The following is a 25,724-nucleotide window of genomic DNA, read 5'->3' as shown; positions in this document are numbered from 1 at the left end:
CCACATGGCCATCTGCTTTTTGACCGACCCGGCTTATGCTGCATTTATTTTCAATTAATATTAATAAAGCAGGCGGCTGGAGGCAGTGGGGCTGGGAGTATAGAATAAATGGCGTAGACTGGGGACTGGGGGTTGCATGTTTTGGATATTAATTGCAAAATAGTATGAAAAGCTCATTTTTCATATATTTGCTTTTGTCATTTGCGGTCTGCATATTTTGCCTGCAGTTTACAATGCAATTTACCAAATAATTATTTCGACAGCCAAATTGCTGGTCAAGTGCAGAACAACCCGCAGCATTTATTTCATATGCTATGTATATCCTTATTAGCGAATTATTTTAATTGTATTTTGTGGGCGAAATACAAAGTGCGGTTTGAACAAAAGGATTTGGCGCAAAAATAATTAATATTTTGTCTTTTGAAATATTTATTACATTTGGCATTTAAAACAGAACGTAGGCATGTTATCCTTCCTATTTACTTAATTGCTTTAAAAATGCAGATCGAATCTATACCAATATTTATGTTTAACATTTAAAATATAGTATATGGTAAAACGGAATAAAAAAATAGCTAAATTTTTATTCACCATGTAAGATGTCATCTGCAATTGCACTGGTTGAAACTAATTACGCTTTGGCAAACTTGACTATCATAGCGAGTAGTCACTGTCGGACAAACAAAGCGTTAGATAAAACGCAGGCATATTTTAGCGGCGAAAACGGCACTAGCCAATTGCAGAAACTCAAACCAACACGTCCAGATGGCCAAAATGAGATGAGATGGGCATAACGAGGCTTCCATTATCAACTGGCGACCGAATAGAGCAACGTCTATATGGGACCTGCCAAAGAAAAATAAACCAAATTGCAAACTGCGGACAGATAGACAAAACACCCGAATGGCCCCATGCCCACCACCCCAAAATGATTTAAATTTCGGGCTGGCTTTTGTGTCATTTGCAAATGCAGCAGCCAAACAATGCAGTTTTTGCAATTATTGCAGTTGTTGCAATGCTGTCGATGTTAAGCATTAACAGTTATTACGCAATGCATTTCATGTGCATGGCCGCGAAAAAGGGTCCTTCGGACCAAAACCAACACATAATTCGCCCATAAGTAGGCAATGCAAGTGCAATTGAATTCGTACCAGGAATCGAGAGCCGTCTGTATACATATACATACATATATATGCATATGCATTTATATACACAAATACTCCACCGCAATGACAGAGCCTGGAAAACGCGAATAAACAAACAATATTTCGTGGCAATTTTTCCGCTGCATGAATAAAATATATACTGCAATTTCTGTGGGTTTTCCAGCCAGGTTATGACCGTTCATTTTATTCATCTCTCTCTCTTCCTGCGGCAATCCGCTGAATTTAATGACAACATTTGATGGCGTCTGCCCCATTCCAAGTCCAATAAACCCCCAGCCAATTTTTGCCAACCACAAACGCAGCTGCACAATTTCAGCGGTGCCTAAAATAATTTGGGGGTAGGACACCTTCATTTGTATATATCCAATTTATTTTTATACCATTTTATGCAATAATGTCATAAATAAATGTGTTTGCATGTGGTTTAGGCCTCGTCTGCGATAATTGCGCAAAAACCTTTGCATATTTATGGGCTGAAATTCGTATTGCATATGCAATTTTCGACAGACGACATACGACATATTCATTGGTTATCGCAAAAAAAAAGAAGAGGATGTTTTATGCCAATAATGAGGGGTTCTGCTTGTGGTGAAACTCATTTTCCCATGATTTTGTTAAGCCCGACACTAAAGCTCACTTTTTAGTAATTTATTTGATAATAATTTTTAGTACAATTCGTTCTTTGCAATAAATTATAATTATATGATCTCTCATAGCCCATAAGAAATAACAAAGTGTCTACCTTAAATCATCAATTAGTGTTTACCACAAAAAGTGGGCAGGTGTCTACCACATCAATGTCAGCTTGGCAAATATGAAATCACTGCGAAACACTTTGTTGCTCATCAATGATGCCACCCACCATCATTGGAAGCCCAAGTCAGGAGATGTGAAATCCTGGCAGTTTAGGACTACAAATGAAGCTAACTCTCCCACACAAGTGTCCCGGCATTTTCCGCGCGACAGCCATGGCAAGAGTTCAGTTTTCCCGATGGCGGTGGAGGTGGATTGTGTATCGCATACAAGGCGAGGCCCATTAGAAATCGATTGGCATAACTCAAAAATTGTGCAAATTAACGTTAACCCAACGAGCCAGCGACCAGAGAAACGCCGCAGAATGTGGCGACAATGCACTCAAAACAAAAAAGCCTTAAAAAGACTTAAGTTTCATAAATGTTATACCAATTCTTTCGTACTTCCAAGGAAATTAGAATAATTATTATGTTAAATGTATATCAACTGCAAGTTACTAAAAGTATATATATTAAATACCGTGATGTGCTCTCACTTTTCGTTTAAGTGTACGCGGCGAATGAAGATGTTATACCCGCAGGCTGTCTCTAAACCGCAGTGAACCCACCAAACACATAGCCCACCCAAAACTCCAAGTCCTGTCCTCCAAAGTCTGATATCGTGAATTTTCCCCCGAAAAAGGGGGCATCCAAATATATGCAATTTTTGGTGGCAAGTGTCGCTGTCTTTGTTGCCGCTGCAGTTCGTGGTGTTGACGTTGTGTAATGCCAATAACCGAAATATTGATTCTAAGTCATGGATAGAGGGTGCACTTCAAGAAACATATAAAATGCTTAAATTTTCCAAATATTATACAACAATCGCCAATTTCTTACTATTTTCAGGATAGTGTTCAATTATGGGAATCATTATGCAGACTTATTATAATGATCAATATCAAAATGTATACGTCTGTTGCAAAATTGTTATTGCAATTCTAAAATGGGGAAAATATTCCACATTTGACGCTAGAAATTATATTTGTTGTGGCTAGCAGTTGGATTTGCGTGGGTGGAGATTCAATTGGATTAGGTTTGGGTTTGTATCCGGCAAAAACGGGAAATGAAACGGCTGCGGTCGAGCCAATGGAAAAGTGAAGCTGCACGACGTCCGCTAATTTGAAGCACCAAAAAAAATTTCATTTATGAAATGGCATTGCAGCATACAGACACCAACATTTTCCGCCTCGATTTGCAATTGCCAATTATCAATTTCAGATTTATTTATTCAAACCCCACCGACCGAATTGTGAGCGATTTTAAGGTCCATTATTTATTTTAATAATTGGCAAACCCAAAAGAGTAAAATAAATTTAAAAAAATAGCCAAGTAGCGAACTGCTATCGAAGGGTTGGAAAATAATTGTAAAAAGGGAAACGTGGCCTATTAAGGGGTCTACATTTTTAATAGTAATAATATTCTTGTAGAATGGAAACACTTCACGTCAGTCGTCTACTTTACAATGCTGAAAGGGGTTAGTTAAATAAGCTTTTTGGTTTTGGTTGGTTTTGATATTGATACTGCATCTGTAAAAGAATCTTCGCTGTGATACCAGCAATATGCGCATTCCAATTCCGTTTCACCCTGCACGTTATTATTTAAAAAATACAAATATTCCAGGCACATACACAAACGGAATAGAGTGAAACGAGAAGCTGAATAGTAAAAAAAAAGGGAACGACACTGCTATGAAATATTGCCAATCAGAAATGAAACCGAAAATAAATCGATTGTTGCAACAAACGCACATAGCACGACAGCATGGACGCCAACATGGACAACAACAACAACGACTAGCCATGGCCAAAAAGCAAAACAACAACCATATGTCGCTGGAGAATGACCGAAAGAGTCGGAAACAACACGTTCCCTGTCCCATTCCCCCACCAAACTCTGCGTTACGCGAAAAAGTGGGTGCTTTTGGGGGAGTGGGCAGTGGCAGTGGGTGGCGCCAGTGTAGTGGGTCGACTGAGTGATTGCCACGTCTGCGGGGGTGCAAATTGAAACAGAGTTGAGCCTCGATCCCCGGCCCACGGATCCACCCGTTATGGCATCCATGTATGTGCTGTCGTTTGTTCGCCGCTCGTTTGGGCCCAGTTCGTGTCGCTCTGCCGCTCCTGGCCAAAAGCCTCGCGGACCCAACAAGCGCGTCGAGTGATTGGGTGGCACGGAGGTGGCACTGGGGATTGAGCATGTGGGTTTTCGGAATGGAGGCTGGCTGATTTCCGCCGCTGCACGTTGCATTTGCATGTGTGAGACATAATTGGACAGCATGGAACGTGAGCACAGCAGAGACGCATTGGATGGCAGGCACAGTGGTCAAGAGGAGCTGCTATCCACGAGCTGTGATTCATTTATCGAAAATATGCTATTTAATATATCTGCTGCTAGTACATAAGTTGATAAAGTTGACAAGGTTGGGGCCAAGTATAGAGCTTTCATATAGCTTTTATCGATATTTATTCGATTCAAAGTACAAGTTAGATGCGTTATGTTTGTTCGTATTTAACAAAGTGCCTTTAACCCAGTGTTAAGGTTCCACTTTCATCAGTTTCTTTGTGCCATTCACTGTCTCTTTAATTCTGGACCTTTGCATATTGATGAAGCTGCCGACTCAACCCCCTTCGCAATTCCTTGTTGGCCAGCTTATGACAGGGAACAGCTAAAGGCTTCGTTGGTGAATCCAAAAGAGATTACAGGTCTCTTGAAATTGGGACAACCTCACATTCAACAAAATCTTGTCAGAAGATTATCGAAACTTTAGGCCTAATTAACGGATACTAATTACACTATACTCATAGTGGTATGACTTCATTGATATTGAAAGGTTTCGATTCATGTTAGTTAGCTATCATGAAATAACCAAATGATCTATCGCATGTCTGACGAATTGCCCCTCCTTCAACGCAAAAAATATATAATGTACAAGTTTATGTGCGCCGAGAATCTGACAAAAACCGGTGGTTTTTCCGGGTGTGTAGATATTTTTGCACGTTGAACAGAAATTATTTATAAAATACACAAAACACAATTGTGTACACACAATATATAGGATGCAGGAATATACGGAAAAGCTACACTCACCCTCTCACTCACTCCCGTGCGGAGAGACAGGGCCGGAAAAGTGGAATGGAGATCCACATAAATTTACGTGCCAATAAAATAAACAAGCGCGGAGTTTTTGGTGATTCGCCGCCAGTGGAAATAACAACGGGCAAGTGGAAGTGGCAGGAGCTGGAGCTGGAGACGGATGCCACAGGAAGGGGCAGCGACAGAGGCTTTTTGCCATTTATACGAGCCCACACGAGGCAGGAGTAACCACCTCTCTCTACCCCCCCCCCCTCTTTTTTCCAACCACCTCTCTCCATGCATGCATAAATTGCGCGAATTTTTAACGTTGATTGTGGAGCAGGCAAAAATAACCGTGTGGTGGCTAATGCTCGTTTGGAGCAGCGGGGTATCGGTGGTCGACGGGCACACAGACGTTGTCACAACAAATACTCCGCGAATTTTATATAAATTTTAAATACAATTTGCTATCGAGCCCGCCGAAAGCGAGTAAAAACAACAACAGCAAACGACCAAACATCGCTTCGAATGGTCAAATGGTCGGTCGGTCGAATGTTTCGAATGGTGCCGATGAATTCTGGGGAAAGGGTTAGACGGTCTATAGATGCGCACGGGCAAATAGCATATAGCAGAAATCGGTGGTCGGGAGAGTGGACAAACTGTCGCTTAATTGGAAATTGTGTATTGTTCTCAGCGAACTGCGAAAAAGCATAGATAGCCAGCCAACAAAGTTCCATCAATTTTATTCTGTTTGTCGAGCCAAATATTTCTGCATATTTATAATGGCGATGAGGAAGGGGGGGGCAGACATGTCATAGCCAATATTTCGATTTATAAAGTTTGACAACTATATAAGATCTAAAAATAAATAATATAATACAATATATAATAGATGATATACTATCCCATTTGTGGAGTCACATAATTAAACAAGTCCTGCGCAATAATTACCACCTCAAATCCACTGCCTAACCTTCTGGACTAAGAACTCCACCCTCGCCTCATCCAACATAATCCCTGTTTACGAACTGGGTGGATGGAAAACAACGGGCTGCCAGCCCGCACTGTTCTCAAAGGAAACCCGTCTAATCTATTAAAAATTCGTGCGGCACGGGGAAAAAAATTCATTTTAACCGAAAACGGGACAGAAAGGATACGGATACATATCCGTAAAGAAAGGATAACAGACTTGCTTTCGAATGATGAATGAGCGAATGCATTTGCCGCTGCCATATGACTTGACAACCGCAAATTGTGGACAGGATATAATGCTGCCCACCGATGCGAGTCGCAGATAAATTTTATAAATTAAATAGACAAACTCCCGGTCTGCATATACATTCTCAAAAAATCATATTACCGTAAAATTTGCGCCAACTCCTCGACAAAACATATACGTAAGTACCAAGTCGACCCAAAACAGAAAATCTCATTACAATTTCAACGCGATCAGACAAAGCAGCATCAGCAGGAAGGCGGCGAACGAAGGAAACCCTGATGATGAAATGGATTTTTATCCCAAAACAGGACACGGCGAATGAAAGAAGCAAGCAGGGAATTATGGAAAAAAAGAAGGACTAGTCGTAACAACAACGTTAACAATGAAGCTCTGTTCTAAAGCTCAACTATTGAATACCTATTACAGAGCACTTTGTCTAGGTATAAAAAAAAAGATCACTTAATACATGTGTCCTTTAGCAATATATGTATTACAAGTAAGAACATTTAATTCATTTCAATTGCTTAATTTCTTGTTTTGCACACTAGTCTTCGATCATCTGCATATCATGTCTGTTTACTGTACACGGTATCAAAAATGAAAAAAAAAAATCACGGCATCAGCAGAAGTGGATGCCATTCCTCGCTCCACCGATCCGACCCTTCCCGCACTCCCATCCTCGGAGGGCAGGAGCATGGGGCGAGTTGGTACTCGGCGCGTAAAAAATGCAAATCCCAAGTCAAAGCTTAGCGCCGTGGCCCCCGTACGTGGGGCAACCTGGCAACATACGTGCCACCTTCCACTGTCCACGGCCTCACACCCATACACAACCATACACAGATTTGAGTAATGGATAAAAAAAACCTACGCAGAAATGGAATTTCAAAACGTATGTCCCGGCATAATGCAACACACTCCGGGGCGGACTGGTTATTCCACTGAAGCTATAGCATGGGCAAGCAAAATTCAATAAAAATGAAAAAATAAAACGGGCCACAGCCACGGGGTTTGAATTGAAGGCCAGTTTGGGGTCCGGTCTGCTCTGGCCGAGATGGGGTGGTTGGGTGGTCTGGGCAGAAGGACCGGACCGACTGCTTGCAGGACTCTCCGGATCAATGACGAAAGTGCGTTGAAGTGTAGCGCAAACAATGGCAAGAGGCATAAGCAAATGGGCCACGAGATGTTCATACACACTGCGTGGTGGAATAAAGAGTGCAAAATGAAAATGAAAAATGTATTGGGAATCCCCAAAGAAGAGGGAAGCCTCATTCGTTTGTTGAGGAAGGTCTTAGGGAAATATTCTCAAAAATTATCATGTTTCATAGTTTAACTCATCAGCTAAAGAAATTTTGAACTACACACCATTTTTTCTACATATAACTTACATTTTCAACTTTCCACCATCTTCCACCCGTGCTGTCAATCGTAATGCCCAAAATCGGCTGATGACCATTGGATGGCAGAAGCCCATTCCCAAAGGACATCCCGCAACCTATCAGTTTTCATTGCCACGAAGCGCTGATTAAAAGACGCTTCCGCTGCACTCAAAACAAACGCACCAGGAGACGCATCTCTGGCAGAGGACTCGGCGAATCCTCGTCACTGCTGCGTGCAGATGGCCGTTATCCTTTGCGTTGAAGGCACGCAAAGGGCCAACTAAACAGACGTCAAAATTATTGCCATTACACGGGGGGTTAGCAGCCGGACAGGAACTGGTAGTTGGATTTGCGTGTGGGGAGACGACTCCACTCCAGCGTACATACAATGAAAGGACGCGCCCACAGCCAGAAGCCCCTGCTCCCCCGACCGAGCGCGCGATGGTCAACTGTCCCGCCTTAACCCGTCAGCCGCATGCCTGGTCGCGGAAAAAATAACCCGAAAAGGGAGTGGAACACCACCCACTTTGGGTGGGGAATTTGAAAAGCGTCGCCGGTTCAAGCTCAAGTAGCTTGTGTGCCATTTTTTTCCATTTCGCTCATCGTTTTTGTTCTCAACTTTTGCTCTATTTCCGCCATCGCCACCGCTGTCTGGCTGACGTTTTAGCGCGGCCAGTTAGCTTCGGTGGCTTGGGGGAGGTGATCCGGAATCCAGGATGCGAGATTCGGAGGCGGGGAGTATCCAATGCGGTTGTCAGTCGCTGCATGAGACGCCTCCGCCAGTCCATCGCAGGACCCTTTGTGCCGGCATTCTGCATGCAAAGTGAAAATGTTGTCGCTGTTTAATGTCAAGCATGGATTTTTTTTTCGTGGCAACTCCAAGGACCATTGTCAACCATGCCGCAGTTTTCCCCTCCGATGGTTGCAGACGTTTTCTAGCCAGGCGGAACTGAAGTTCCTGGCCGATTTTGCATTGTAAAGCACTGTCTTGATGGATTTGTCAGGGTCAGTTCCAATTGGTGGTCACTTCAAGTGCCAGCTTAGGATCGCTGGCATCCTGGGAAACCAGATTATATATCTTTCGTGCACTTTCACTGTAAATGTCCTTACTATTTAATATTTAATACTATGTCATAAAAGTCAGGTTAGAGTATATATCCTGCTTTGTACTATACATTATTTGTGATATACTCCCCCAATGAAAAAAAAATGGCATTAACATGGATGGAAGTTGGAGTTTATATACATAAAGGAAGCGGAGTGACAATCGCAAATGGATAAAAAATGTTTTTGTTTGCAATCATATTATATTTATGCAATCATTCGTTAGGTCTAACTCCCCGGTCTATCTATTTCATTTGATGGTTAACCCTTTACTATATGCTACGACTTTTTTGGGGGAGGTAATTTTGTCGTTCGGGTTAATCAGGGCTAGAGATTTACCCTTTTTTTTAACAAGCCAATGTGCAACGCTGAAGATTTTTCTATTTGCGTACTCATTTCGGTTGTTTACATTGCAATCCAATTTTTCGGCCTCAAAACGAAAGAAAAAAAACGCACCTTTTCGAAACGGGACAGTTTGTGCTTCTGCTCTTGCTGTTTTTTGGGTTTCAAAAATATTTAAATATGTAAATAATACACACACATGTCGGGGCAGCACACATGCAGAGAGGTGTATATATCAGCGTTATGGAGGAACAGGCCCAGCCCAGAAAAACTTCAGTTTTATTATTACTTTTTTGCAGCCACGTGTGGCGTTTTTTTTCCTGCTGGTCGCGAGTGTGTGAGTATTTGCATGTTTGTGTGGTTGTGCTACGCCCTTTTCGGACACTGCATTTTTAATATAATTTTTACAGCCCCCACTCCATAACCCCCCTCAGGTCTACCGAATCTACGCCCCAGTCACAATTTTTTCCACAGTCTTGTTGTTATTATGCTTCCACGCCCCTCCCACCGGCAACTTTGTTTGCAGTGGGCGTGCATATATGTGTGTGTGTACTCATTTTCAATTTCATTTTTTTCCATTTGTGCCCGGGAATCAGATTTTTTTGGGGTTGGTATCCGCCCATTGGCAACTGTCCGGTTTGCAGGTGGTCCTGCCGCTGCATAAGCGAGAAATGCTTGCGATGCTTTGTTATACCCCTCAACTCACAATATATAAAAGGCATATTACACATATTAAAAAATGTAAATCATCGAGAATGCTGCATCTCTATCCTAATGAAGTGTACTCTTTTTACCTAAATTTCAAGGGGTTATTAAGGATGGATGGAGCTATTCGGTCTGCAGAATTATTTGTTTTTTTAATACGAACAATAATATGATTAAATATATTTGTTCGAGTGGCCAGAAAGCAGACGGTATCCCATAGTCGAGCTACCCGACTGCAACTTTATATTTGCTGTTATTTATATTTTATATTTTAATTTCTGCGTTTGGTGGAAAGTGGGCGGTGCCGGGACTGCGACTGGAAGGAGGCAGGTAATGAGCAGGCGACGCTGTCACGCGTTGAGTAGAATGAGAGGGGGGAGGGGGGGTCATCAAGGATGGTGTTCACTGTAAGCCGGAGCATTTTTTCTGCCGCATAAGCAAGAAATGTTTTAATGAATTTTTATTCCGGATGGGGATGTGTTTTTAATTAATTAAAAATATAAATTAAAAATTGCATAATACTTTAATTGAAATGGAAATGGGTTTGGGAAAGAGTTGTGGAAACTGTACGCATACGAAAGGTAAAACCCCTTTGCCAGTAAGATAAAATTTCAATTAATTCATCATTTAATCTTTTTAGGTTTTTGACATCTTGACAAATATATTTTTATTTATTTGCAATGTCAAAGATCAAATTTTATTTTGTGAACAAAATCCTTCGAGTTTCCTTTGCACTATCCAATGCATTCCGCAAAGAGATTTGCGGAAGTGGAAGTGGATTGTTTATATATTATGGTTATAAATAATAATAATTTATTATGAATTATGAAGAGTACCTAGACTTCTATAATTTGATATGCGAATAAAAAGCAATTTTTCTCTGTGCACACCAGACTGCGGTTACGCCAAGAAAAGGGTAACCAGACAGCCAAACCAAGTAACTTAACCCGTTCCCGATCTTGGGAGACCCTCAACTTGGCCTGACCACAAGGTAGGGCTGCTCCGCAGTGGGGCAAACGACCCGCTCGAACAGCTCGGGCACCACCGAAGGTCGTGGCTTCTGGTCGTCCGGCAGGAGCATGCTGTTCCACAACAGGTTCGAGATGATCGCGTGGCCGCGCTGGCTAAAATGGAAGCAGTCGTGAGAGAAGAACCTCCAGTCCGTGCTCCCATCGGGCAAAGTGGGAGCAGTTAGTTTGGTCAGCATCGGATGGGCGACGATGGCGAAGTCCTGGCGACGGAACTCCGGCAGCCGGGCGATCTCCATGTCCAGCTGCTGCCAACGCGTCAGGGTGTCCATGCGCTCATTGAACTCGGTGCGGTTCAGGCGGTCGTTGATCAGACAGTGGCACCCCACACGATGCACCACGAAGCACTGCAGCGGCACTTTGGTCATGGTGCTCAACACCAGCGGGATGTTTGGCACCACAATTAAATTGATAAGCAGGCGCGGCACATGGTCGCGCAGCAGCCGGAATGCCTGGCGCAGATCGCGGGCGTGCTGATCGAGGAAGCTCTGCGGCGTGTCCCAGTGACACAGGTCGGAGCAGATGTCGTTGTTTCCCACATACACTGTCAACAGCTTCCAGTGCCGCTTCATGTCCACATGGCGATCGCGTCGCAGCAGATCGATGAGTACGCGAGCCTGGAAGGGCAGATCCCGCGACATGATCATCGGCTCGGCGATGTTAAGTCGCGACGATCGGTGGTTGATCACCAGGCTGTTGCTCACCGCGAAACCGTACAGTTTGGGATTAAAGATCTTCAGGATGTTCGGCAGGGTGACGAATCTTCGCCAGTTGGCCAGACCGCCACCGGAGAAGGTCAGACCACGGAACTCGTTGATCATGTCGATGGCATTGTTGGAAAGTATTCCGTTGCCTGCGGACAGGGAGTCGCCAAAGGCAGCTATGATGTCAATATCACCCGGCCTGAGGTGCTCTATGGAAGTGGGCGGACTCGGGGAGCGTGTGTTGTTAGTGGGACACAGGAAGGGCACCTTCTTGGACACCGGAGCCTGGAGCTTTCCCTCGCGTCTGCCGCGACTGCTCAGCGCCTCGATGTTGTTAAGGGCCCATTTCAGCGTGGTCTGCCTGGTGTTCAGGAACAGATGGCGCAGATCCTGGTCGATGTCGGTGTACTGCTGAATGCCATTTTCCGGCACACGGGGATCGTAGGACTGGGCACGTACTCCGATGTCGGCCAGCAGGCGATCGGATCGATTTTGTCGCCGGACACGCCGATTCGCGGACACAAGAGGCGAGAATAATATAAACAACGAGCACAGACACAATGCATAGGTAATGCTAGCCATATCGGATATATTTTGTTTTTTATCGAAAATCAAGAGATTTAGTTTGAGTTCTTATCCATTCGGATATACTTTCGCAAGCTCATACCCGATGAACTTCTGAACGCGTTCTCATCCGACAGGCAAATGTGTCGATCGTTTTTAATGCCCGCCACAAACTATATGAATTCACAGGCCGGATCCCCTCCTCGCAACTCCATCCGCTCCGACCGCTGGCTCTCAAACTCATTTCTTTCCATTAAAGCCAACAACAAGCCACAGACGATCGTGGAGGATGGGGACGGGATTGGGACGGGGCTCAGAACTTGACTTAAAAGCGTTGACCGAGACATTAACAATCATAAAAATGACAGAGCGGCCTGATAGCAGCACCAGCCTCTGGTTTCAGCTCGAAAAAATACACACAAAGTGCCCTGCGGTTCAAAAGCACCAACGAAATGCCCTAAACAAAATGCTGTTTAGTGTACGAAATAATTACCTTGTGGCAAAACATGGATGCTACCAAAACACGCCGAGAAAACGCACATTTGTTTGTGTTCAGAAAAAATGAAACAATAAATATAATTAATTTGAAGCTATAGAGACAGTGGCGTAGACTTTGAGCTTGGGATCTTGAGGTGAGCCCAAAAATCACCCAACCCGACCAACATTTAAAATCGGGGCATTAAGTTAAAAACTCGGGTAAAAATTTGGTTTCTTGCCGCCAATTAAAATAATATTTTGTTGTGTTGTCCCTTAAAACATTATTTAACGTTTTTATTATAATCTTCCGTCTGTCAATATTTAACACCTTTCAGTGATATAAAGTTCGTAATTAAATAGTCACCGGCATAAAGAATGAAGTTTGTTCCTAAGAACAATGGACATATACCTGGCAATGGTAATTAAACCTTTTAGTATATAATTTGAGTGACCCCATGAAAATGTAATTCACTTTAAGATGTTGAAAGTTCAATGTGTTCCACGTCTCTGGCTAAAATTGAATCTTATCTGCCTTAGATCTTCAACTCCCCATTCATGCATTTCGAACAAGGAAAACACAAGCGGAGAGCTTCAAAATATTTGCACATTAAGCTTAAGTAAGTTGGTAATGTAATTGTTGCTCGAAATGCTTCAAATCTTAATAGCTAATTGTTTGTTTGAATCTCGCGAAAAGAGTCTTGAAACTTGAGTGCTATGCGAAAACATATCCGTTTTGTCGAACTTGATAGCGGTTATTGCCCACCAGCAACCAAGACAATTTATATAAAATATTATTAAGTAAAGTGATCTATAAATATATTGTGCGGCTCGCACAACTTGACTCAGACGTTGGGTCTTGTTTTTGAGGCGTGTCATCTGAAGGCTGTAAACACAGCCTGCGGCAGCAACAAGGGGCCTGAACGTGATGGAATTTTACTCTGCGGTTCCGGTTTCCGCTTGAACCCCCCACCCACACCCTACACTTTTTTCTTAACGGGTTGGCAGAAGCAGCCCCTCTTTTGGCAACGGGATTAAGCCCTAAAAACTTGCTATTCACATTCTGCCCCTTGCTCTTGATTTAGAAGAGTAAATATCGGAACAAACCCTCTAAACTCCATTATGGAGCCTCATCCTCAATGGTAAACTTTGAACCGGGATCTGACAGAAAAACTGTTGTATTTACGTGAGAAAACTAAACAAGTCATTAGTGCAAACCTTTGAAAGTATTGTACATTTTTTGAGGGCAATAAAATGTACACATCTGTAAACCGCGTTCTAATAACCGTTGTATTCGATTCATATTTAATTAATTCCCATAGCTAACACAAGGCACTACTACATTGGCTAGAGTAATTATGAGAGGAATAAATATAAAATTAACTTGTCGGGATAGTGAACCGATAACAATTAGCTCGAGGGGATTGGAATTTTATAATGTGTCAATTCCTATAAATTGCTGCCCTTCTAAACACCGATCACATTTAATCGCTGATTGATTAAATATATAATTTATGTAAGGTTCAAAGCTCTCAGCAGAATACTGATTAATACGAGCATTTAACTCTCTGATATCCCAATAGTAATAAACCCTTATTAAAGTTATACCATTCAGCTGTGGTAACTAGTTTTTCTAAAGTCTACGGTGTGGATAGAAATGCCTCAGACTCACTCCATTAAAATAATTGAGCCTAATCAAGTGTTGCTAGCTGAAGTTTTCATTTTGGTTTCAGCAACATTTCGCAGCACGCAAGCAACATTATTGCTGAATTGATCGCAGCCAGTTTGCTAAGACAACTTAATATATAACAATTTTTATGATAACAGACATTTATTTATAAACAAGTGGCGTTTCTCAAAAGTGGCACATTTCATTTGTGAAATCATTTTGGACAGATTTTATTCCCTCAAGAGAGTTTTTGTAAAAGCTTTTCGGATCGGCGGCTCTGCTCGAAAGCTCAAACTCGAAAATTAAATAAAGTTTAAAATGCATGAACGAGTTGCCAGATTGCTATAATTTGTATGTTTACACAATAAATGTACACGCAAAGAAAAAACAGCATATTCGAGTAACTGACATTTTAAAATTTAATATAAATGCCACTTTTCATGATGTAACCACCGGACCTGATATCCCCTTACCTATACTAAAATACCTATTTATACATATATGATTTATTGTTGTTGAGCAAAAACACATTTTTCAATTGTAGGTTAATTATTGTTATAATCGATGGAAATCGTAATTACGGAAAACGTGTCAGATAATCTCTACTGCTCTAAAACTCAATTATTATTGTTATCTTTACCCTACACGACTTTTTATATACGGCTAAAAATATAAACAAATAAAAAAAATTCCCCATTTCCTTAAAAAAATATTTTATCGATCAAAAATATCTTGTATGCATATTTGTTAAAATTCATTGCATGAGAAAATGAAAATGATTAACATTTTTAATAAATATGCTGAATCACCTGTCTGATCAGATAATGTAATTACACCGCTACTCGTACAGTAAAATGGCATATTGAATGTAACAGATTGAAAGATTTTTATTGACTAGTCCCTCATAAGCAATAAATTCTTTACATTTAATCTCTGAGATATAAACTGACTCCCACAAAACAACCCCACACAAAATTTAACAAAAATTTAATTTATTCTCAATTAATATAATTTATGAATAATTAATGTTGTTCTTAAATCTCGATTTTATGTCAGCACTTTAAACACGAAATTGTATAGTAAAACTTAGCCCAGGAAGTGCATCAATGGAATTTCCAAATGACTCAGCTGCCGAAGAAAGGCAGGTTTAGTTACCCATTGCACAACAATTTGCTGGCTGATAAAAGTTTGCCACTTTTTTCACCAGTTCAGTTCCCATTTACCATTTACCCCATCTCAAAATATAGACCGATTGAGTGGAGAGCGATTAAGCTGACAGCAGGTGTGAGCAGACCAATAAGCGGACTGAGCAGCCTATCTGCTGGTGGTCAGCAAACCCTAAGTGGGTTAAATCGTCGCTTGACCGACTGCCTCTCTGTGATAACAAACGTCAGCACGACCGCGGAGTGCAAACGCCAGAGCCACCACCACCACCTCCACTTCCATTCCATCCCACTTCCAGCCCGCTTCCATCTCACTTCCAGGCCGTCGAGCTGGCCAAGAGCGAGTGCCAAGCCGCTTGCGCAGTCGCAGCTTCAAGGTCGCCTATTGTAAAAGAAAGCGCCAGCGCGCGGCCTTGAACACGAAAAATATGTTAAAAGCCAATGGCTGAAACAAGCAGAAGTCGAAGCATGTGCCAGATAAAAGATGATATGGGATGAGAAACTTGAACTTCGATTTGCCCTCTTTTGTTTCGCATGGAAACGAATGTTCAAACCGAAAACTATCGAAATGTGAGCAAACAAGCCAGTTTTGAGTGCCATAAACTTTGCGCTTGAGTAAGACAATGGACAAAGCCAATTTTTTTTTTGAACCAATTTGTATACTTGTTACTATTCGTCGTTTGGCTTTTTGCAAACTTGTGCAAGACGGCAAAACAAGAAACCGCCACCAGTCAGCCAGCATCCCAAAAATTCGAAATAATTTAAATTGGGGTTAAATGGTTAGCAAATGGGTTAACCCTCTGCTTTAATAAATCAGCTATGTTAACACCATTTTTTTTTTTGGCAGTGAGGAAATAAATACATTTAAATGTATTACTTTATATTTTATTTAATATGAAATTGCCTTTTGCAAGCGTGTGTTGCTAGTCTGGACATAGTGTGATCTCGGAAATGATCCCAATTTTCTTTATGAGCCCTATTAATATGGGGAAGCTCTAACTAAGTAGATGACCGACCGTTTGAGCGTTGATCTTCGTTCAAAGTATACAATGTGAACTATGTTTGCTTAGACAAATAGACAGTCTAATGGTCTCGTCATGACTCTAATACTTTTCCAAGTAAACAGTTAATATTATTAAAGTTTTTAGCCGGAAGCTGAAATCTGAAGTGTGTGACCCTTGTGTTTTCGTTATTATTATTATACATTTTTCACACTACTGACGATGTGCATAGGTTTATATAAGTCATAGTACACAGAATCCTTAGTAACTCCCTCGTAGATTTGAAGTTGATTTTACAATGGAAATCGGAGAATATGCATATCACAAAGTATTACTATTCTTCAATAGGGTATGCACCCTAGCCCGGATATCTAGTTCATTAGCTTCTGTATATTATTGGTTGTAAAAGTAAAATGTACAATTCTAATAGCGCAATTAACAGACAAATTTAAAATCGAACTTACTGCGAAATAATAATTGTTATTAACCTGGCGAGTTTCTAAGCAATGTTCACATACCTGCAAGTAAATTCGAAGAATAATTAGTTGGTTACGAATCAATTGGTTTCTCGATGAACTGGTTGGGGAAAAGGCAAATATTGAATTATTCATAAAGCCAAGTACCAGATAAATGCCCTTTTTGAATAATCTGGCGGCTATGGCATCGGATAATTATAAATATGTGTATAGAGAATTTATTCTCTCCACCTTTATAAGGATGTGGGTAAATCTGTATATACATTCGTATACACTCATTTGTAGAAGTTAACAGGTAGACGCTGGACAAAAAACGAATAGATAGAAAAAGCGCAGTGTTGTGCCGCATTAATAATTTTATTTCATACAATCTATCTTCATTTTTTCATACACTCGTTACCCAAGGAAACAACAAAAAACCCGCGCACAAACAAAATCTTTTTTTATTTTCAGCACCGCTTCGCAAAGCGTCGCGAGCTGCGAGTGGGGAGCGCTGCGATCGACGAAAGCTAAGAGAAGCGATGACTGGCGCTTCGAGCCAAGTTGGGCCCAGTGGAGCCCAGTTGAGCCAAGCCGGGTGGATTGAGCTTGCGAGTGCACGATCCGCCGCTTGGTCAGCTCAGTCGAGAAACGGAGCTTGCAAGCGACACTTGTGGCAAGCGGAGACGTTCAGCCGATCCGATTCGATTCGATCCAATCCAAAACAGCCGAGCGTGAAAGACCGTCGAAAGAAAAACGGAAAAAGCCACTCGTCGAATCGGCGAAAAGCAAAGAAAAAATTGCAACACCAAAAGCGCGCGTGCGCAACCCGATAAGTTAGAAGATAGGCGAAAAATCCCTCGACTTATACGGTACGGTTAACAAAATAAAACTATTTCTTCATACCAAAAAATAGCAATTACGCAGAATATGTGTGTGAAAAAGAACAAAACTGAAAACGAAGATATAACCATTTTAATATTAATTAAAAACCGAGGTTTTAAAACTGTACTTTAATACAATATGTGAGGTCTTTTTATAGCCCAAATACCGATTTCGAATGTGGAAAAAGCACGCACACAAACTGCAGGGAAATGTGGGAAAAACGAAAGACTTAAGATACAAACTTGAGCGGGCTGCCTCGAAGCATGACCACATGTGTATTTTATCCGGGTGTATGTGAATTTCGTTGTGTGTACATAAGAAGATCTACGGCCACGAGCCAAATATATTGTGTTAATTATCGACACCGAAAAATGGTGAAAAACTGCGACAGCCAGCGTTATTAATATATTTCCGGCGTTCTGTTTGCCTTTTCCAAATAAAGGTTTAGCAATAAAATAAATATCAAGTGTTTAAAAAGCTTACCCAAAGCTGAACTGAGAGCTCGACTGAGTCGAGTCAGCGGTTAAGCAATGCAAAATATTGCAACAGTACCCCCCATCCATTTATTTATCTCTTCTGTGTGTTTTGGGACCCAATAATTTCTGCTTATTTTTCGGTTTCAAGTGGGAGTTAGAGCACCACAAAGAAATTGATGCGAGCAGATGAGGCAAATTCACATAGGGATTACGGAGGTACAACTGGGAAAATGCACATAACTTGGGCACAGCGATTTCCTCGGAGATGTAGTAATATCGGATGACAAAACAGAAAAAGTTTTTCGCCTAAAAAGTACTGTGACACACAAAAGTGTGATGACGAACTAAAAACACAACGACTAGGACAAATCGCACAATGAATAGCATAATGACATAAACTCACTTGTGCACTCAATGGGAAAAGATAAACAAACAAAAAGCAATACTGGGACCAGATGCATCATCATCCTCATCATTTACAAATTTAAAGGGGATTGTAATGAAATTTATATATGAATATCCTATCTTTTATAATCTTATTATTTGGTACTTGACTCAGACGTTCTTTCCTAAAGTCAGGAAGTTATATCTCAGTTATACTTATAATAATGATACAAGCACAGGCGCGCAATCCGAGGCAGACAGCTGTTGTGGATATGTTGCTGCTGCCGCTGCCGTTGCAGTTTGACCGAAATGATTGTTGTGGCATTATATAAGAAGTGGCCATGCCACAAAAACGATGAAAGAGAAAGAAGAAAATGGTGAAAAAGACTGCAAATGAGAAGGAAGCAGTTGCCAGGAGTTTCAGCAGACAGCTGGCCAACCTGGAGAGAGAAGTGGTTTGTCGCAGTTGCAACGTGTTGCACGAACTAAATACCCACTAACACTGGAATAAGCCATCGCAGGGGCTCACCGTTGATATGGTTGGCCTGCTAAATAAGCCGTTAAACCGCATCAAGGTAACAACAAACTTGTTGGCCATTTAGCAACGTGTTTGGCAATAATTACACTTACTCCATCGGCCATGCTCGTGGCTGTGTTCTGGGAGGGGGCTGAGAAAGCAATTTGGAGGTCCGTCCCTATTTTTTCTAAGCGGCTCACGGTCGTAGCAGCTCAATTGCAAACATTGCAAAACATTGGCAAATAAAAATGCGACTGCAGCTGATGGCAAGAAGGCAGCAACACCAACATCAACCAGCAAGCAAGACATCAATAAATATAGCCACCAATTTTGGGAACCACTCGCAATTGAGTTACAACGTCAGCAGCGGCGGTCCGTTAACCAGTTGGCAACCTTGATGCTCACTTCTTGGTTTTTTTCGTTTTGTTAATTATTTCGGGTTTTTTTTTCTTTCTGTTATTTGTATTATGGCAGGTGTCGGTTTTGGATATCGATTGATATACCAAAATGTATTCATTTAGTGCAGAGGTACTGTTCATATCGATTAGTTGGGGACATTAAACCTTAGTAGTCCCTATGTTTCGACTATAAAGAGCTACATATGTGGAAAGGCTACAAATTATTACACATGTTCATTAAATTCAAATGTGCATTGTCAACTGTGTCACACTGCTTTAATGGTCTTTTATTTTACTTAACCCAAACCGCATTTGTTCACGCTTGCCAATTCGACTCGAAAGATGAGCATAAAAACAATAAAATTTAAACGACATTAAGCTGAAATACTCGTCCTTTGCATCACGATTTGCAATGTTAAGCAAACAGCTAAGTTGAAAACAAGCCATAAAGTTATGACCACGACTGTGTGTTACTAACCTTACTCAATTTATTTTTCGGGTAAATGCTTACTTTTTGTGGGTTATGCTTTCGAACGCTTTATGGGCGAGTTTTGTTTAGTTTTTTCCCCACTTTATTGTTGATTTTGTTGTTGATTATGTATATATCATGGCGAGATAAATAAATGAGTAAGAGAGATAAATAGTTACAAATGCAATCAAGTAAATAGTTTATTTTTGGCTTGAGACTAAAACATGAGTTGGCAATCTAAGTGGGTCAAAGTCTGATTAGCGAGGTCACAGGTATACACGAGAGTATAATGATTTTTTTTAGTGTTTTTAGGAATTTTCAGACGCATATCAAACGGCAAAAGCAATAACAAATGACTTAATTCAAATAAAATTTGAACAAAAGTTAGTTATAGTTCATAAGAGTGTTTTTACAGGTCTAATGGGTCGGAAAACAAATAACTTGAATTCGACACATTCGGTCGTTTTTTGTACTTTTCCCTCGAGCAAACGATATCTGTGACTACTTAGGTGTCATGATCCACTTGCGATTCATTTCACATTTAAAAGTTTTTGTCTCGACATGCAACAGTCAGCTCTTCCCATTTACAAGTCAGATTTTTTGTGCCCCTTAAACCTCTCATGACATGTTTTCTTTTCAACTAAAATCCAGTTCGCAAGGTGTTTATTTATTCTAAATGCATTTGTACTGACGTTTTGTGGACCTTAGGTATATAGATACTTCCATACAGTATATGATTGTTATTCAAGACGATTCTGCATCTTTTCATCAGAAGTTCCGTGTAGTTTGTCATATACTCGCAAAAGTATGAGTGCAAAATACTGCATTTTAAATTAGCTGAGCCGAAGTTCTTATACTCTTGGTGTACGGAAGTTGGTTTGACTGATGCTATATGAAATATATAGGATTGTCTTATAAATTCTAGGACTGACTTCTCGAACCTTCTACACGTTTAATTTTTCAGATATGATTTAAAGTGTTAATTTTAACAAATGTTGGTTCTTTTTAAGGAGATACTTGAAGTGCAATCTCAAGTAAGAGGCCAATGAACCTTTTCTTGGTTAACTTAGTTAGAACTTACACATTTCGGTTTCGTGTTCATTCAATCGCAAAGATGGCTAATTAGCGAGTACTTAGAGCTCGTACAGAAACCCGAAACCTAAAAAAATTTTGGACCGCACAAGTGATTTGAGTGCCTCGACACGTGCATGCCATAAAGCCTGGCAAATCAATAAAATACATAACCAAATCAAGAAAATGCGAATTATTGACGCAAGTGATTTATGATGTTTCGAGTGAAGGAGTCAGAAATAAGAGAAGAAACCCTGAATAAAAAGTGTCTTTCTGTTTCATTGCGAATGTCTGACACATAACTAGTATACATGAATTCCGTTCTTTCTCGACTTCTATTCCTTTACAATGATGAAAAACGCATCATAAATTATTTATTTTAATTATTCCAAAGAATAGAACACAACAATGGCGGCCGTTGAGGTACGGAATGGCTATAAGTACTATGGCTCCAAATCAAATCCCAAGATTGTGCTTAACCAGCTGAATATGAACGTGATGCGTGGTTCTATGTGAGTTGAATTTAAGGTTTTGCGGTAAATCAAACTAAATTCTTTCCTCACTCGATCAGATACGGATTGCTGGGTGCCTCCGGATGCGGAAAGACAACCCTGCTCTCTTGCATCGTCGGCCAGAGGCGCCTCAACGGCGGCGAGGTCGTCGTGCTTGGGGCCAAGCCAGGAGAGCCTGGTAGCGGCGTGCCAGGATCCCGGGTGGGATTCATGCCCCAGGAGATTGCCCTGGTCGAGGAGATGACCGTCAAGGAGACAATCTTCTACTTCGGTCGCATCTACGGCCTGACAGACGAACGCATCCGGGAGAAGTTCAAGCTGCTCAAGGAGCTGCTGCAACTGCCACCGGCTAGGCAGATGATCAAGCAGTGCAGCGGTGGACAGCAGCGACGCTTGTCCTTCGCCTGCGCCATGATCCACGATCCGGAGCTTCTCATTCTGGACGAGCCCACTGTGGGATTGGATCCAATGCTGCGTGAAAAGTGTGTGCAAGAAAGTGAAATGAAGAAAGCCTTCAGAATAACCTAATTTGTACAACTTTTCAGAATCTGGGACTTTCTCGTGGAGACGACGAGGAATAGCAAATTGGCTGTGATTATAACCACCCATTACATAGAGGAAGCCAAACAGGCAAATTGTGTAAGTGTACAATGGGAATCATGATTAATAAAGAGTTTAGTATATACTACAATTACTTTTTCAGATTGGTCTTATGCGCAATGGTGTTCTATTGGCTGAGGATACTCCTACCAACATCATGATCAAGTTCGGAACTCAGTCGATCGAGGACGCCTTCCTCATTCTGAGCCAGCGGCAGGGCAACGAAGATGAGTTGGCCCAAATCATGGATCACAATAAGAATCAGGCTTTGCCGGCAGCTGTGCTGCCCCCTGAGGTAATAGACACACACGAGCCCAACATGCCGGAAAAACAGCCCATCCCGTTCGAGGAGCCCCTAAACGAGAATCGCAAAAAGATTTTCTTCACCACCAAGGGCAGGGTAAAGGCACTGATGACAAAGAACTTTGTACAACTCTTTAGACAACCCTCGTAAGTTCCAAGCAACATCCATGTATATCGACGACATTAATGAACAATATTTTTAGGGGAATTATTTTCATGCTACTATTTCCCATCATACAACTGACGTGCTTTTATCTGGCCATTGGCAAGACGCCCACGAATCTTGAAATAGGAGTTTATTCCGGCGAAGTGGAGAACTATGGGGAGTGCTTTGATGAAAACCTGGTCACAGTCTACAAGGATAGCGACAACGAGAGCTGTCTATTCAACAAGTTATCCTGCAGATACATACGCGTGTTGGGTGACGATGTGGCCACGCGGAAATACTATGCCAGCGAAGCAGATGCTCTGAACGATGCAAAGCGGGCCACAACCGTTGGCTATTTGCACTTTGCCCAGAACTTCAGCGATTCGATTCTCTCGGTAATGGAGGATGGCATCCACTCCAGTGACGGAGCTGTGGACCACGCCGAGCTTAGTATCCACATCGATATGACGGGTAAGAGAGTCACTGTGCGAAGTCTTTCAAATCTAATAAAGTCGTTCTGCAGATCAACAAGTTGCGTACTTCATGCAGCGCAAACTTCGTGACAAGTTCAGTACATTCATGCGCAGTGTTGTCAAGGACTGCAATGTATCTACGGCCATTGTAGATCTGCCCGTCCAGTTCCAGGAACCAATCTTTGGCAGCACGGACATCGAGTTCCAGCAGTACTGTGCCCCAGGAGTGGTAATGACGTGAGTAGAGAATCCACACGATGGACCCGTGTACCAACCTCTTCTCACATGTTTATGTTTTTTATTTTATGAGCTGACGAAATTCACCGCAATCCATTATTTGGTTCTTCGTTGGTAGTCAATCAGATCTTTGCTTGAATCAACATTTCCCAAAACCCTCACTACTGCTAACTTGTACCACTCTTCGCAGCACTGTTTAGGATTTCCATTTATTAATTTCTTTAATTGTATCATAGCATGGTCTTCTTCCTGGCCACTTTGATGACGGCTGCAGTGTTCATTTCTGAACGCATGGATGGCATCTGGGATCGAACTCTATTGGCAGGTGTCTCGGCCACCGAAATGCTGTGGGCTCATCTTCTAACCCAGCTCATCATCATGGCCCTGCAGTCGTTCGAGGTTATTATGTATATTGGCCTAGTGTTCGATACTTACAATAATGGGGATACCACAACGCTCATTGGATTGCTAACACTGACCGCATTTTGTGGCATGTTGTTCGGTAAGCGAAGAAAAGAGAAATATTCCCAGAAGTGCACTTTAAGAACTATGATGTAATCCCCTAGGTCTCTTCATATCCGTATTTTGCAAATCGCATACAGAGGCAAACTTTGTTGCTACTGGTGCTTTTTATCCCATGATCATACTGTGTGGTAAGTGGTGTCAAGCTAATATTCTTATCTTTATATTTTATGAAACCTATTTTTCAATTCTTGCAGGACTGCTGTGGCCTTTGGAGAGCATGCCGCAGTTTCTGCAGGATCTAGTGATGGTGCTACCCTTCACCATTCCCTCCATCTCCGCTCGAAATGTGATCGAGAAGGGTTGGAGCATCACCCATGAGAAGGTCTACAATGGTTTCCTGGTCATGGCCGGCTGGACGATCATCTTCTTCGTGCTCTGCCTGATCGGCATCAGACGCAAGGCGTAATTTTGGACAATGGGCTAAACTTTAATATTCGGGGGCCTTTCATTTAGTTGTAACGTTTTAGCATTTTTTGATAGGTGATCTATGTATGTGCATATCGTTTTAATTTAATAACTATCGGAAGCATATCACTCGCATGTTGTAGACTCTCATCACACAAGGAAACACATTCATACCAACGAATTGTAACATATTTTTAGGCAACGTTCTATATACTGCACTAAAAGTATCATAAGGTTTTAAGGGTGTCTCACAAAAAAATATTTATAATACACAGGACAACAAATCGTACTCATTGACAAGCACAAATTTCGTATTTCATTATTTGATCAACTCACGAAAATTAGAACAAATCCATACATTTTTATTCACATCGTATGCGCGTGAATTTTGTATATTAAATTGTGAAATTATGTAAATCGAAATTTCAAATCAACCAAAAATATAAACCTAAATTAAATAATTGTTAAAGCGATTAATTTGGGGGTTTTAATAAAATGCTAGTCTAATTTAAGAATGGCAACATTTTAAATAACAATTAAAGAGATACGCTTAAGGAGGTCGACAGCAAATGTGTCAAGTTTGTTTTTCTCTGAAATTCAAAGCTGCATAAAACTAAAGTCCAATCCTCCTGCACACGCATATGCATATACATATAAAAATGAATGTTTGCTTTTCTATATAATATTGCCTCATGTGTGTGGGCCAAGGGCAAGGACACACTCACGACGACGATGTCGAGGACGTGCCAAAGTTGCTGACACACTTCGGGCTGGAAAGTGCTAGACAGAGTGTCTGCCCGGCCGGATGACTCCCCCTCCCTGACCACGCCGGTTTTCTCGGTGTCTGCCAGCAGACATTTTTATTACAAAACTTTATCTTTGCCAAATACGAAAAGGAAGAGCAGGAAAAATATATAAAAAGCCATCGTCCTGCTATCCTGCTAGCGTCTGTTTTTGTGGGTGTGTCAAGTGATGGGTGGCATAAAATCTAGTTTGGTATTCCATATAACTTGCATTAAATGTGCAAGATAGGAGTCATTGCAGAAGTGTGAGAGCAAAGTTGTTGGCAGAGCATTTTAAGGATTGCCAGATGAGAATTGAAATTGTGTAGAAACAAATGATTATTCAGCTCCAAATGATTAAGTACAAATATTAATATTTGAGCATGTATTAATTATTTGGTACATCCCTTTAATTTTTGATAATATTGTATATCATATCATAAAATTAGGCCATGGCAATTCCTAACCAGTTAGCCCAGAATTTGGAAACCAGAACATATTTATTTTTAAGGTTGTCTGCCACTTTCGCAAGGGATAAATTTTATTTCCAAAGGCGTTTCAGACTGAGCTGTGAGCACTCAATCATTTTATTTACTTATGCACCAGTGCACGCAGATAAACTGAATCTTTGTTTAATTTTGAAATTATAACCATTCCGCATTCTGCACACAAAATGTAAAGTGAACTTTTTGGTCAATCCTTACGTCTG

The 25,724-nt window shown here is 41.3% G+C and overlaps 3 protein-coding genes across 5 annotated transcripts in view; 1 reads left to right on the top strand and 2 right to left on the bottom strand.

Annotated features, from left to right (window-relative positions):
- Nucleotides 1-25,724, bottom strand: part of CG11030 (uncharacterized protein) — a 37,765-nt gene that overhangs the window by 4,058 nt on the left and 7,983 nt on the right. The window lies entirely within an intron of this gene.
- Nucleotides 10,402-12,206, bottom strand: CG11029 (uncharacterized protein). The gene has a single exon (NM_135111.2). The coding sequence runs from the start codon at nucleotides 12,084-12,086 to the stop codon at nucleotides 10,743-10,745; it is 1,344 nt and encodes a 447-aa protein (NP_608955.1). The 5' UTR covers nucleotides 12,087-12,206; the 3' UTR covers nucleotides 10,402-10,742.
- CG11147 (uncharacterized protein) lies at nucleotides 17,119-24,688 on the top strand. Of its 2 annotated transcripts, NM_135110.1 has the most exons (11): nucleotides 17,119-17,146; nucleotides 17,305-17,702; nucleotides 21,430-21,542; nucleotides 21,602-22,024; nucleotides 22,088-22,181; nucleotides 22,246-22,592; nucleotides 22,649-23,064; nucleotides 23,117-23,303; nucleotides 23,540-23,805; nucleotides 23,870-23,956; nucleotides 24,023-24,688. In NM_135110.1, the coding sequence occupies exons 3-11, from the start codon at nucleotides 21,439-21,441 to the stop codon at nucleotides 24,232-24,234; spliced, it is 2,136 nt and encodes a 711-aa protein (NP_608954.1). In that variant the 5' UTR covers nucleotides 17,119-17,146; nucleotides 17,305-17,702; nucleotides 21,430-21,438; the 3' UTR covers nucleotides 24,235-24,688. The 2 variants fall into 2 exon arrangements, with proteins under 2 accessions (NP_608954.1, NP_723114.1); NM_164658.2 differs by lacking the exon at nucleotides 17,119-17,146 and having other exon boundaries at nucleotides 17,409-17,702; nucleotides 21,425-21,542.

This window comes from Drosophila melanogaster, chromosome 2L (assembly GCF_000001215.4).
Source record: "Drosophila melanogaster chromosome 2L".
Lineage (NCBI taxonomy): Eukaryota > Metazoa > Arthropoda > Insecta > Diptera > Drosophilidae > Drosophila > Drosophila melanogaster.
The sequence above is the reverse complement of the archived record's forward strand: the minus strand, read 5'-3'. Positions and strand labels throughout refer to the sequence as shown.